The 14,528-nt window shown below is 47.5% G+C and overlaps 1 protein-coding gene across 1 annotated transcript; it reads right to left on the minus strand.

The window, feature by feature from the left end:
• Positions 1–2,898: 2,898 nt before the first annotated feature.
• Positions 2,899–14,265, minus strand: Tada3 (transcriptional adaptor 3). The gene is made up of 9 exons (XM_020164593.2): positions 14,020–14,265; positions 13,119–13,351; positions 11,387–11,637; positions 11,173–11,278; positions 8,795–8,936; positions 8,606–8,709; positions 7,073–7,182; positions 6,252–6,437; positions 2,899–3,464 (listed from the first exon to the last, which is right to left on the minus strand). The coding sequence occupies exons 2-9, from the start codon at positions 13,323–13,325 to the stop codon at positions 3,272–3,274; spliced, it is 1,299 nt and encodes a 432-aa protein (XP_020020182.1). The 5' UTR covers positions 13,326–13,351; positions 14,020–14,265; the 3' UTR covers positions 2,899–3,271.
• Between the last annotated feature and the right edge of the window lie 263 nt (positions 14,266–14,528).

Below are 14,528 nucleotides of genomic sequence, written 5' to 3' on the forward strand. Positions count from 1 at the left end.
GAACAGGGTCACTGAATGAGTCAGTAGAAGTGTGAAGCTGGAAACGGAGGCAAGTGAGTGAGTTAGTACATGAGCGAGTACGTTATGGGCCATCTGCACCTGGTCCTCTCCACTGAGTCTTGGGCCAAGGCTGGGGAAGGACTTTACTCCCTGACCATATTCTCATAAAGTTCCAGCCATCACATCTTTCTCAGTAGCAGTCAGCTGGGACCCAGTGTCTGTTCCTGAGCCTTAACCCACTACTCTTGCTCACCCTGGTTTCTCAAAGTCAGTTGTAAAGCATCTAAAACTCTGGGGAAACAATGCTACACCTGACTGATGCCTCCTAGGGCCAAGACACAAAAGGCTGTCCTCCAAACAATTTCCCCTTCTCGTGGGGAAGCCAGCTTCCTCCAGACTCCATGAAGGGGGACTCCTTTGGCTCCGGCATGCACAGATATGGCCATGAGAACTCTGTCAGAGATGGTGCTTCCTGGGACCAGTAATGTTTGCATCAAGGCTGTGTAGGCTCAGAACGGCACTGTATATCTGTGAGCCTCAGTGTCCTCTGCAACCTGTGAATAACGCTACTTTGTAGGTAGGTAGTGAGCATCAAATAAGACCTTTAGGTAAAGGGCCCAGCACCATACCTGGATATGCAATAGAGAATAACTAAAGTTCTCACAACTGATCCTTGAAAGTTCAGTCTCTTCCCTAATGAACCAGGCTCAGTCAATATTCTAACATTCTTCCTTCTATTTATATCCCTCTTCCACCCCTCACAATTCTACCCAATTTTGAGGCTTCAGCTCTCATCCCACTTCCTCCACAAAACTCTCTTCCTCCAACTCTCTACTGACAATGCCTTTCTACACTTAAGGTCCAGCCTAATGAATATGGAAGTGAGTGATTAGTTAAGAGAAAGGTGTCTGCAGGCAGGGCTGCCATGTGTGGCTTCACAAGTTGGGCACTGCCCGAGTGTAGGAAATACTATTTCCTATTACATAAATTGTAATAGGACTGGGACTCCACTGAGTTTAGAATAAAAAGGCTCTGCCTCCAAGCCAAATGGGCTGAGTATGAATCCTGGCTCAAAAACTCAACTGTTTGACCAGACAAGATATGTAACTTCATAAGCCTGTTCCTCCTGTGTGAATAGAATGCTAACAGTAAGTACCTACCATTTGGGGTGATTGAGATTAGGTTCTTGAGCAAGTTTAGAACAGTACCTGGTACCTGGCTAACGTTTACTGCAGTTGGTTTCTCATTGTCATGTGTGGGGTCTTTTCTCTGTGAGAAGACTGTAGCAACCTGGGCATGAGCCGTTGAATTGCAGTGGCTCGTCCCACACCTGGTGGGAGCGTGCTGCCCCTCGCTCAGGACCCTGTTGCTTCTCTTTTTGTGAAAATCCTCTTTTATGAGTCAGTTTGTTTGTTTTTTTGGTGGAGCTGAGGTTTGAACTCAGGACTTCACGCTTACAAAGCAGGTGCTCTACTGCTTGAGCCACCCCTCCAGTCTTTTGCTCTGGTTATTTTGGAGATGGGGGGGGTCTCACAAACTGTTTGCCTGGGCTGGCCTCAAAAGTTCAATCCATTTGATCTCAGCTTCCCAAGTAGCTAGGATTATAGGCCTGAGCCATGGCTTCCCTCAGAGCAGTCTTAAAGGAGGTCCGAGTGTCCCAGGTTGTAAAATGCCATTTCCTGAGCCAATCATTGTGGTTAGAGGGACGGGGTGCTATGCTATGATTGGCCAAACTGGGGTCACTTGTCCACCTAGTTTGATAGCAGCAGTCCCACAGAATGACATGATTCGGATATTGTAATTATCTAACAGAAAGAGAGGTGTCATCCTTCTTTAGGGATCAGGGCATAAAGAAGTTATATACAGCTTCTCCGCCGCTCTGCTGGGTGGACCTCAACTTCCTAGGTAAATTGTGAATTGCTCTGAGGCTAGTCTGAGGAGAATGTGAAGCAGGGAGGACAGCATATCCATTTTGTCTGTATCCCTCAGGCCTAGCTTCCTGCCCAGGCTATGGGAGGCTGTTGGTGGCCTATCCAGTAATTATTTCCCCCTCCCTACTAAGATCTTGTGTGTTCCACCCTCTCTCCCTGCCACTTTGGGCCCTGTGGGGCAGCAGACTCCACTCTAACTAGTTGAAACCCATTCATCATCCTGTGCCACAGGAACTGTTTCAGGAAGGGGCATGGAAGACCCCATCAGGCCAGTGAGACATAATGAGATCTGGGAAAGGATTTCATGTTCTTTAGGGAGTGCCCCGGAAGCCAGATGCCTCCCGTTCTATACAATGCTGGACATAAATGAGGAGGCATGTGGCTTTGACTGCTCCTGCCTAACGCCCTGCAGCTAGAGGGGAGGCACCTTAAATAGAAGCTGATGCTAGAGAGGGCACTGTGGAGACACCTAAAGAACTGGACCTTAAGTCAAGTGTGGTGGCACATGCCTGTAATCCTAGCTCTCGGAAGGCTGAGGGAGAAGGATAAGAAGTTCAAGACTGGCCTGGGCTACACAGCCAAAGGAACTGGGTCCTTGATGGTCCTGACTTGCTAGTTGGCCAACCCTGCCCCAGGACCGTCAAGCTACTGCCAACATATAACGCCCATCACCGAATGCACATTCGTGTGGAAACTGGTGCTAAACCATTTGTAGACGACCTGCTTCTGGGTCAGGGTTTCATAGGTAGCAGAGCAGCTCCCTCACTGAGATCTATTAAAAGTCAGCCCTGACACAAGGGTTTGTAAAAGAAATAAAATGAAAAATAAAAACAAAACAAAAAACAAAAAAGAATACCATGGGTGAGTGGCCACAGGCTGAGAGCCACCAAGCACAGTCTCCTAAACCTTTGTCACCTACACAAGTATCTTCCTAACCCACAGTAACAGACACTCAAAAACTCTGGGTGTTTTTTTTTTTTTAAAAACCACAGCAGTCACTTTATTCTTAAGTTTGCACTTTACAAAACCACAAGGGAGAAGTCTCTGAGGGGGAACAGGGTAGGAGGTAAAGGAGTGGGGGATGGCGAGGGAAAAAAGGAAGACCCAGAAATGAAGCCTCCCTCATCCTGGGGACCAGGCAGACTGAGCCCAAGCCATCCCACCAGAGCCTCCTACATCCTGACTGTACAGATCTGGGCCAAAAGACCTGACAGGAGGACCTCAGCTCTCTAGAGACCATCACCATTTGATGGGCAGCCATGGGCCAAGGATTCTGGCACCCAAAGAAGGAAGTGGGCTTCACCCACGCCAGAGAAGGCAACCAGAGGCAGGAGTGAGGGCTACCCATCCAGCAGCTTCAGGATGCTCTCACGCTCCTTCAGGGTCTTCCAGGCCTGGTCCTTTTCCTTCTTAGTGGGGGTCCGCTTCTTCTGCCGGGCAGCCATGATCTTGCGAAAGGCGTCCATGACCTCATTGTCTGCCATGCGGACACGCTGCCTCAGCTCCTGCCGGCTCACCTCCTCCTTTGCCAACCTGTGGAGACCAGCCACTAAATGCTATGGTCATCCCATCACCAGAGTATGACACCTCCCTCTTCCATACTGGGCCTACCCACCATTCGTGTTCATATGGTACTATGTGCTATGCACTTTTTTTTTTTTTTTTTTTGTGGTACCGGGGGCTTGAACTCAGGGCCTACACCTTGAGCCACTCCACCAGCCCTTTTTTGTGATGGGTTGTTTTGAGATAGGATCTCATGAACTATTTGCCCAGGGTGGCTCTGAACTGAGATCCTCCTGATCTCTGCCTCCTGAGTAGCTAGAATCACAGGCGTGAGCCACCAGTACCCAGCTGCTATTTTAAGGGCATCAAAAGCATTTAACACATAAACCAGATGTGGTGTGCACTATAATTCCAGCACTCAGGAGACTGAGGCAGGAGGATTGAGAGTTTGAGGCCAGCCAACAACAGAAAATTAACTCATGTTGATCATGGGAGAAGCTGTGCATGGGAGGAGCCAGAAGTTATATAGGAAAAAAATCTACCTTCTCAATTTTGCTGTGAAAGTAAAACTGCTCTAATAAAAAATCTTTAAAAAAAAAATACACAAAACAATAACATGTAGCTGGGCACTGGTGGCTCACACCTATAATCCCAGCTACTCAGGGGCAGAGATAAGGAGGATCTCAGTTCGAAGCCAGCCCAGACAAACAATTCGTGAGACCCTATCTCATAGAAACCCATCACAAAAATAGTGCTGGTGGAATGGCTCAAGGTGTAGTCCCTGAGTTCAAACCCCAGTGCTGCAAAACAACAACAACAAAACACATGTACACAATTACCTGGTTAATCCATATAATGACTCTATAAAGTAAATACTATTATTCCCATGTTATCAGTGGGGAAACTGAGTCTCAAGGAGGACATGGAATGCTTCCAAGATCCTACAATGAGTGGGAGATCTGGAGTAAGCCAGCCTCAAACTGCTTTTAAACAATATTCCTTGAAAAGTGTTCTCGTGTCAACAAAAGACCTGCTTATCTCAGCATCCAAATTTCAAAGCAACCGAAGGGTCTGGAAGCCTGAGGCTGATAGGACACGTATGCATAGTGGGGGTGTGTATATGCCAAGTCAATCCCTGTGAACTGGACCTGACTTACAAATTCCATTGGTATGGAACTGAAGACCCTTACAGTTCTAGTCCAACCTGTTACTCTTCTAGAAATGGAAACTGCTGCTTGGTTGGGGGTGTCTGGCTTAAAGCTCTGAAGCTGGTTAACAGCAGGACTGAGGCTACACTCTGGCTTTTTGATAGCCCTGAGCTATTTCTTCACTTCCCGTTACTTCTGTAATTGCACAGTCCTGCTTTTCTCTATTTCTCTCGCCTTTCCATGGTGCTGCTTTCATCTGTATTTTCCTCTTTTCGCCCTTGAGAGGGAACATGATCTAGAAAAAGGGTTGGATTTAGCCTTGGCTCCAGTCTCAACTTGACTGTTTATTGGATGTGTAACTTTTGACAAAGCACTTCACTTTGCCAAGGCTTTACTTCCTCATCTGGTAAACAGGAAAAATACTGTCTACTCCCTGGGTTGCCAAGATTAAAGGATGTATACAGAAAGCCCCTGGCACAGTAGGCACACAGTAGGCACTCAGTACACATTAGTTTCCCTTATTCTTAAATACCATAGCAGCTTGTCAGCAGTTGCCTCTCCTTTGAATGGTGCATGTCTTTCCCAACCATCTACTAGTAGACTGAGTCCTTGGCTCTGCTTTTCTTCCTAGCCCCCAGTACAGTTTCACAGAGAAAGGAAGGGCTAGTCAGGCAAGTGAGCGAGTCCTGCCCTGTCAGGGAGACAGCATAGACCTGTGGGAAGCAAGAAGTCTTGTTGGGGTTGTTTCTTGATCTCCCCAATAAAACGGTAGCTCCTATCATAGTCTTCTTCCAAGTGTCACCTATCCTATACCTTGTTGTGATCAAAACAGGCCAAGATAAATGGGAGCTAATACAGAATGAATGGCACTATCAACAATTCTCTAAAGAACTGGTCCTAGTGAGGCTGGGATTGGGAGGATCATGGCTCTGAGGCCAGCCGTGGCAAACAGTTTGTGAGACCCCATCTCCAAAGTAACCAGAGCAAAATGGACTTGAGGTGTGGCTCAAGTGGTAGAGTGCCTGCTTCATAAGCATGAAGCCCTCAGTTCAAACCCCAGTCCCACTAAAGAAAAAAAAAAGAAGAACTGGTCATAAAACAATGGTCAATTTCAGGTGACAGGCCAATAAAAATCTTAGATGTCCAACAAAATCCTTTTTTTTTTGGTGGTACTGAGGTTTGAACTCAGGGCCTTGTGTTTCCTAGGTAGGCACTTTTTCAGATACGGTCTCATGTTTTTTTTCTCAGACTGGCTTTGGACTGCAATCCTTCTGTCTGCCTACCAAGTAACTGTGATTAAAGGCGTAAACCACTGTGCCAGGCTCTGTATATTTTTGATAAAATGAAATAAATCTGAAGGAAAAAGAAAATAAGCATGAAAAGACAAAAATTAAATCCTAACAATGTGAATATGGCTAACACTACCAAGCTGTACACTTAAAAATGGTTAAGACTATCCATCTTATGTTTTCCACAATTAAAAAACTGAATTCAAATCAATCAACCACAGGTGCTGGAACCCTAGCCTACAGACTTAGACTCTAACGAGGGGAGTGACGCCTGGTGTTTGTTCAAGGCTCTCCTGAGGATGCAGAGGCACAGCCAGCTTTATTCTGTCTAAAGCCCTGGGAGGTGACCGCAGCAGTCAGTGCCTCCTGCACACACTCACCTCAGCAGGTCATGCTTCTTGGTGCGGTTGTGGGCGCTGAGTGCCTTCAGCTCAGCCTGTCGTTTGCGCAGCTCAGCAAGGACCTCATCCTCGGAGTCCTCCGCCGGTCGGTCCTCAGACTCCAAAAGGCCCTGAGCAATCAGCTCCTCCTTAATGCGGCTCTCCAGGGACTTGGTATGCGGCACACTACAGGGCGAGGCTGGCCTGTCAGGCTCCGGAGAATGGCCCTCAGTTCAAGGGCCAGTGTGAAGGAGCCACCCAGAGGTTCCCAGGGCTTCCCAAGCTTAGTGAGTACCTTTGGAAGCACCCTCTATATTCGTATGTAAATATGTTCCAGATTTTGTTACATAACAAGTGCAATTTTTGTTATCTATTCCAGACTTTCCCCCTCTTTGTACATATTGAAGTATATTTTAAGTAAAAATGGGATCATACTGTCTCTACTGGGCTAGCATGAACATTTCCCCTATCTGGCACCCTATTACTTAACTCGTTATTTCATGTCAATGAAGTATAGCTCTCTAATGTGATTAATAGTTGCCAGTTATTTTTAGCATATGTACTTAGGACAATGTAACCAACCAATCCCCTTTAGTGGGGCATTCAGATTATTTAGAGGAAGAACAGAGCTGTGATGAACAAGCCTGGACGAAACCTGTCAGCACAAACACTGGATCGGCATTCACATGTGAGATGTCTACTGAGCTTTATCAGACTATCCTCAGCCTCTCCATTAATGAAAACCCCCTCATGTTAAGATGTTCAGAGGCCAACAGCCAAGCTGGTGCTGGGATGCGAAGTATAGACAGGATGTCACTCACCTGAAAGGCTTGTTCTGATTGCGAGGAGAAGTGCTTGCCCCGTCGGCCCCTGATTCTTTCCCAGACATGTCAGGAATAGGAGAGTCCTCCATAGGGGAAATAATATTTTCCTAAAGACCACAGAGATGGGGTAGAAGGGAAAAAACTGCAGTGTTTCCATTCTTCTGCACCTCTCTGACCTACATGGACAATTTTCACAGGCCAGAAATATTCCTTGATCTTTCCCATCCCTTCTTCTAAGAAGCCCTCTCAAAAAGCTCTGATCATTCTAGAAATTCCCTTTTTGTTATACTGATACCAAAAGGAGGGAATACAAAAGAGCTATGATAACATTCAATGATGGTGACGGGAATAGCTAAGGTTTGTTAAGCATTTGCAAGGCACCCAGGACTATGTGAGCATGTTGTTTAAGAGGCTGCTAGCCATCCTGGCATCAGACTCTCCTTTTTTCATGGCAACTGGGCTACACTACATTTCCCAGGTTCCCCTGCAGGCAGGTAAGGTCATGGGACAAATTCTCTCAGTGGAAAGTGATCTAGAGATAAGAGTCATGTCTAGTCACGATAAAAAGCTTCCTTCACGCACTCCGTGTTTAACTTCATGGGCTTGAAGTGGTGATCATACCTAGCAATGACTTGGTGCCAATGGAAAAGGCACTTATCATCGGGGTCTCTGTCTGATGCCATCAGACAGAGATCTTCCCCTACCCTTGTCTTATTCAGTCAACCTGAAATGTCTGAGCCAGACTATTCTGAGAGAGAAATAAACTATTCTGTTTGAGCCAAAAGAGGAAACTGAAGCTCAGTGAGGTAAGAGGGTGTGCCTAAGGTCAGTTAGTGAGGATAAAGATAGAGACCCTGAAGCTAGGGTTTGAATCTTATCTTTGTTTATTAGTTATGTGAGCTTAAGCAAACAGTTCTCTTTTCTGAGCCTCTATTTTCTCATATGTAACACAGAGCTAACCACTATTCTTGCCTCTAGTGAGAGGATACATGGTAACAACTAAAGCAGCTGGGCAAGCAGCTATCTTGGGGGGGGACGCTGAGACGGAGAAAGCGGTGAGGGTAGCTTCTAGGATATGGTCATGTTTTATTTTGTGGTCTCCAGCCTGGTAGTACAGGCTCACTTGTGACACTTTATCAAGCTCATGAACATAAAGCATTAAAACAGAAAGGACACCAGGCGCCAGTGGTTCACCCCTAGCTTCTCAGGAGGCAGAAATCAGGACGATTGCAATTGGAAGCCAGCTTGGGTAAATAGTTTGCAAGACCCTGTATTGAAAAAACCCACCACAAAAAAAGGGCTGGTGGGGTAGCTCAAGATGTAGGCCCTGAATTCAAGCCCCAGTGCTGCCAAAAAAGAAGGAAAAAAACCAGAAAGGAAAGGAGGGGCTGAAGTCATGGCTCAAATGGTACAGCACCTGCCTAGCAAGTGTGAGGCATAAGCTAAAACCCCAGCAATACCACAGAAAAAAAAAAAAACAAAACCAGAAAGGAAACAGTTCCTGTTTCGAGTTGGAGGTGGAGTACTCACCTCCACCAAGGCCTGCAGGAGGCGCTGTGTCAGGGCACCAAAGGGGCAGCCATCTTCGGGCTGTTCATGCTGGGCCTCGGACTTCTTCAGCAAGGCATCCACATCTGAAGCAGGCAGGGAAGAGGACGGCAGGTGGGCTGAAGGAACTCAAATCCTGGCCTGGAGTGGACACGGAGGTGAGGGGCCTACCTTTAGTGTCCAGCTCGGTCAGAGGCCCCATGAGGCCTTTCTTCTTGTCAGCCACAGCTGCTGCCCGAGCACCATCCTTCTGTTCCTCCAGCAGGTCCTCCTGGGCCCAGCGTTGGGAATAATGTCTCCCTAGTGGTGGGATCTGTGGGAAACAGGTCATTCAGCCCTAAGCAGTTAACACTGGTCAGCCATGCCTAGATAGTGGTGGGCTCTCTTTGTACTCATTCCCTCATTCCTCCATTCACTTATCTGTTGCTTAAGTAGCCAGCCGATGGCCAAGGCTGGTGCTACATATGGGTGACAAGAGACACACTCTAGTAAGAGAAACAGGTAAGAGGTACAGAAAAACCAAGACAAAGTTGGGCTCGAGGGGAAACACCTGGAATCTCAGCCCTGAAGAAGCTGAGGCAGGAGGATCACAAACTCATGGCCAGTCTGAGCTACAAGGGAGATCCTGTCTCAAAACAAAAACAAAACAAGCCAGGCACCAGTGGTTCATGCCCATAATCCTAGCTACTCAGGAAGCAGAAATCAGGAGGATCACAGTTTGAAGCCAGCCTGGGCAAACAGTTCTGTGAGACCCTATCTCAAAAAAACCCCTTCACAGAAAAGGGTTGGTGGAGTGATGGTTCAAGGTATAGGCCTTGAGTTCAAGCACCAGTACTGCAAAAAAAAAACTAAAACATACACAGAAGTTAGCAAGGAACAATTTCCAAGAGGTACAAAATATTGTGTGTACGTGTAGTCTCAGGCACAGCTAATGTCTCTGAGAACTAGAGGCCTTTGGGTCAGGGATGTGAGGGAATTTATTTTTTGTGTTACTTGAATTTACTATGTGGATTTTTTTTAAGTAAGTTTTTTTGTTTTTTTTTTTTTTGGCGGTACTGGGATTTGAAATCAAGGTCTCATGCTTGCTAAGACGGTGCTCTACCACTTGAACCATTCTGCCAGCCCTCTAGTAAATGTTTTTTGGGTTTTTTTTTTCAGCACTGAGGTTTGAACTCAGGGCCTCACACTTGCTAGGCAGGCACTCCTATCACTTGAGCCACTCCACCAGCCCTTTTTCTTGTGATGGGTATTTTTGAGATTGGGGTTTGCAGACTATTTGCCTAGGTATGGCTCTGAACCACAATCCTCCTGATCTATGCTTCCTAAATAGCTAGGATTACAAATGAGAGCCACCAGCACCCGGCTCAAATAAATTTTTAGAAGTTCAGATAAATGAAAGTAAAGAGGTAGATCAAGGTACTATGGCAGCACAAAAGTGACCACTTTCTGCTGGGGAATTTGAAAAGGCATGCTGGTGGCAGTAACATGAGATCAGAGTCTTGAAGAGTGAAGTAGTCTGTCAAGAGCAGAAGGATTTGTATAATGGCCCAGTAGGGACCCCGGGTGAGCCTGAAGTGAGGGTGAGGTGCTTGGTGGGGCAGGTAAATGTAGCATCGAAGAGGAATGTGCGCAAGGAAACTGGAGAGGGGCACTGAGGCTGCGCCACCAAGAACCAAAACACTTGAACTCAGCCCTGTGGGTGAGAGGAGCCGGGGTGACCTGGAAGCAAGACCACATTGTGAGTGCATCTGACTGTGGCAGCTGACCTACGGAGAAGTTCCTTCCCAATACTCTCTGGGTTTTTTACATTTTCTTTAACGGAACATGTTTTATTTTCATGGTAAAGAACAAAAAATTAACTTTGGGGGTTGAGAGTGTGGCTCAAGAGTAGAACACTTGCCAAGCATTCCTGAGGCACTGGGTTCAATCCCCAGTGCTACAAACTAGTGGTAATAGTAATAACTTTTAAGCGAGGCACAGTGGCACATGCCTGTAATTCTAGTCACTTGGGAGGTAGAGGCAGGAGGGTCACTTGAGCCCAGGGATTTAAGGCCAGCCTGAGTAACACTGCAAGACTCCATCCCTTAAACAAAAAAATTAACTTTATATGTTAAAGAAAAAGAAAGATGCCTCTGGAGCTCTAAAAGCAAAGAGAGTATTAAGAGGGTATTTTTTTTTTTCTTTTTGTGGTACTGGGGTTTGAACTCAGGGCTTCACACTTGTTAGGCAGGTGCTCTACCACTTGAAACACTCCCAGCCCTAAAGAGGCTATGGGATAAAAGGTGACGAAGGGTTGAACCAAAGCAGAGGAGACGGAGATGAGGCGCCAAGGGCAGTCTTCACTGATGTAGATGCTTGAGGCTGTAGTCAACGGAAGGGGCGTAAGCAGAAAACTGAGCACTGGAGCCTGTGTGTGTGGATGGGTAATGGAGCATACAGGAGGCAGTCAGGGTGGGGGAAGGCAGATCATGCATGATTTACTATCTGATTCTGAGCCACTCTCAACTCCCTTGTTCTCCCCCATGTCTGTGGAAGCTCAGGGTTTCTACCTTGTAATGTTCAGCCTCATCTTCAGGGGGTTTCAGGAGCTCCTCTAGCGTGCGCACCTCCTCACTGGTGATATCTGCACAATAAGGCTCCACAGAGGCCCAGAATCTGTGGGAAGAAGCAGATCCTGAGTGGGAACCCTCAGGGCCTCCATAAGCCTCAGTGCCAGAATCCCAAGGCTCCCTCTATCAACCCTTTGTGTTCTCTGGCCCAGACCTGTTAGGGGCATCGTTCTTGGGGATCCGTGGCACATCGATTGGGTCATCAGTGAATTCATATTCCTGGATCTTGGGCTGAAGATTTTTGGATTTGGGTCGCCCAGGGCCAGGGCCTGGCCCATGTCCTGCCTTCCCTTCCAGTTTCTGTTTCTTGGGCTTCCCATGTTTGGGAGGAGCTCCAAGCTCATGGTCTCGACCCAGCTTCAGGAATCGTCGGTCACCTTTCTTATCCTGCCAGTCAGTGAGGATCTGAAATTTACAGAAACTGTCACTGAGAAGGAGAAGGGAAGACACAGGACAACTCTTTCCCCAGCAAATAAATTTGGATCTACAATCTAAGGAGGCTCCCAGGTCTTTCCCAATTCTCTTTTTATTTCAAGAACTCCTACTCACTCTCAAAACCCAGCTCTTTGCCTGAGCCCCTATCTCACATGACTTTACTCAAAAATTCATCTTTCTGTTTATTTGTTTGTACTCTGGTTGGCCTTTGTATCACTCAAACTAGTCACACACTGTTCAGCAGAAAGGCCAAAGAAGTGATCAGACCTTAGTGCATGTCAGTACTAGGAACTTTGCTGGAGGTGACTTTGTGGTGAAGGCAAGCAAATGTCCCAGCAAACCTTCATTTTAGGAAGTCCTCTTTGCACCAGTTACCTGGCTTCTTAGGTGCTACAATAAAACTGACTATGTCACAGTCCTCCTCAGAAAGATTTCATGGATTCCCCAGGGAATCCCAAGTTAACTGTGTTTCATCCTCTGAGGTTCAGGTGCCTACTTCCTGTCTGATCCCTACATTGGGACCCACCCATGGTGTATGGTCATACTGGAATGAAAAGCACACCTTGTCTCTTCTGCTGAACTATAAGCTACTAGAGACTAAGAAACTCATCCTAACTATCTCTGTTCCCTAGGATCCAGCATACAGCCTAGAACACAGGGCTCAGGGGAATTTTATGCAGAGAATATGAGTATTCTCTGCATACTGTAAATAATAAATATTTATTAGCAATAAATATATTTGAACTGCTTACTGAGTATCAGATATTGAGCTGAGCCTTTGCAAAAAATTCTTTTAACCCTCACAAAAGTTACAAGGTAGGTCTATTATTAGGCCCATTTTGCAGATAGGGAAACTGAGGCTAGGAACTATGAAGTAATTTTCTCAAAGTCACAAAACTAGGAAATAGTTGCACTCACAAGTGCTTGCCCAATATAGAAATCCAGGTCTCCCCATTCCCTTTAGTTATCAAATTCTCTGATGGTGCCAGGCACCGGCAGCTCCTAGCAACTCAGGAGTCAGAAATCAGGAGGATCGAGGTTCAAAGCCAGCCCAGGCAAGTAGTTTGAGAGATCCTATCTGGCAAAACCCTTCACAAAAAAAAATAGGGCTGGTGGAGTGGCTCAAGGTGTAGGCCCTGAGTTCAAGCCCCAGTGCCGCAAAAAAAAAAAAAATTCTCTAATGGCCAAATTATCCTAATTTACATCTCTCTACTGACTAGCACAGGACCCAGAATATAATGGTGGGGTCGGGTCAATAAAAGCTTTGTGAATGAGAACTCTTGCAATTTATGAGGCCATGCATATTCCTGTGCATTTTGCATGTCACCTGAGTCTGACTTGAGACTATCTTCCCATCAATCCCTCAGCCTCAGCAGATGGAGCTAACTGATGACCCATTCCATAACTTGACACAGTCCATCTCTCATGATGTCCTCTCTTTGGGATATCACCTGGGTTTCAGCTTCGAGCACGCGCAGGCGTCGGCTGGCAGAGGACAGCAGGGTCTCAAGCTCTAGCTGCAGTGTGTCCAGTTCCTCAATGCCGATGCCATCGTCTTCGGAGCGGGCCAGCACTGCCGTGTAGCGGGGACAGACCTTCAGGTGGTCCACAGACTTGAAATCATGGAACTGCAACGGGCAGTCCTTCAACTCACTCATGGTCCAGGAGATGAGATCCTGTGGAGCTGGAGAGGGGAGGGCCATTGATGGGAGACAAAGTGGCATGAGAAACGCCCAAGGGCTTCTTCTATGGGGACCAGTCTCAACAAGGAAACCATATTGACAAGGTGGACGCCAAAGCTCCTACTCACAGAGCACCCACTGTGCACCAAGCTAAGGGCAGAGCTTATCTCACTGAATTCCTCACCCAACCCCTTGAGCGGGGGCCACCGTGATCTCCATTTTACAAAGAAGGAAACTGAGTCTCTGAAAGGATGGGCAAGCGCCTAGGCTTCCAAGATGCAATTTAAACTCAGGTGGTCTTGCCTGTACAGCCCTAAACACCAAGGTATTTGGTCTTGGCTCTATGTCTTTCCCTTCTGTTCGTTCGAGTTCTGGTGGGCCTTTAAGTTTCAAGTATCCCATCCTTACAAAGTTCTCTGTGCCTCCCAGCCTCTTGTCCCACCCCACTCCACCTTTCCAAAACCCTTCTTTTTGTCCGTAAGAGGTCTGGAACACAGGCTGGCCACTAGACAGAACTAGGTTCAAGTCCATTCGCTTCTTATGTGCCCTGAACATGTTATTTAACCTGAGTCTCGGTTTTTCCAAATGCAAATTAGGGACAAAAGATGTCTCAGTCTGTTTCCCCATAAAAAGTATGAATCTGTAAAATGGGGATAACAACAGTACCTACCTCCCTGGGACGTTCTGAGGATTAAGAGATGATGCTCGTCAAGAGCCCAGTTCAGTGCCTGGCACACAAGTGGGACTGCTTAATGGCTGGCCCCACCCGTGGGTCGCCTCAATGTCCCGCCTCCAGGGTCCCCGTCCTCTAGGGAGCCCTTAAATTAGCCCCAAGGCCTCCCACGGCCCGGGGCCGCGGGACGGGGCGGGGAGTTCTGGTCGATCAGAGCAACCGCCCCGGAACTAGCTATGGGCGGGCCCCCGCAATTGACGCGGGGGCGGGGAGACGGCGAGCTCACTGTGGCCAGCGGGGGCCCGGGGTGCGGGCCGGGAGCGAGCCCAGTGAAGGCTGGGGTGACAGGCCTTAGGAGAAACCTAGGACTGGCCGGAGCTTAGGGGCGGGGCTCGGCAGCCGCGATCTCAGCGCGGCGGTTAGCCCCGCTGAGCCCCAGGGGCTGCAGGTAGGAGGGGCCGGGAGAAAGGACGGTGGTGCACAACCGGAAGGAACGTAGGGCTCCG

The sequence above is a fragment of the Castor canadensis genome, chromosome 10 (genome assembly GCF_047511655.1).
Source record: "Castor canadensis chromosome 10, mCasCan1.hap1v2, whole genome shotgun sequence".
In the NCBI taxonomy this organism is placed as follows: Eukaryota; Metazoa; Chordata; class Mammalia; order Rodentia; family Castoridae; genus Castor; species Castor canadensis.

Bases quoted from the DNA above. Each gene is read 5' to 3' on its own strand.
- Tada3 (XM_020164593.2), bottom strand. From the start codon at position 13,325: ATGAGTGAGTTGAAGGACTGCCCGTTGCAGTTCCATGATTTCAAGTCT. The intron at 11,638-13,118 runs GTGATATCCCAA...TGTAAATTTCAG, and splicing joins TGCTCGAAGCTGAAACCCAG to ATCCTCACTGACTGGCAGGA. The intron at 3,465-6,251 runs GTGAGTGTGTGC...TGGTCTCCACAG, and splicing joins AAGAAGCATGACCTGCTGAG to GTTGGCAAAGGAGGAGGTGA.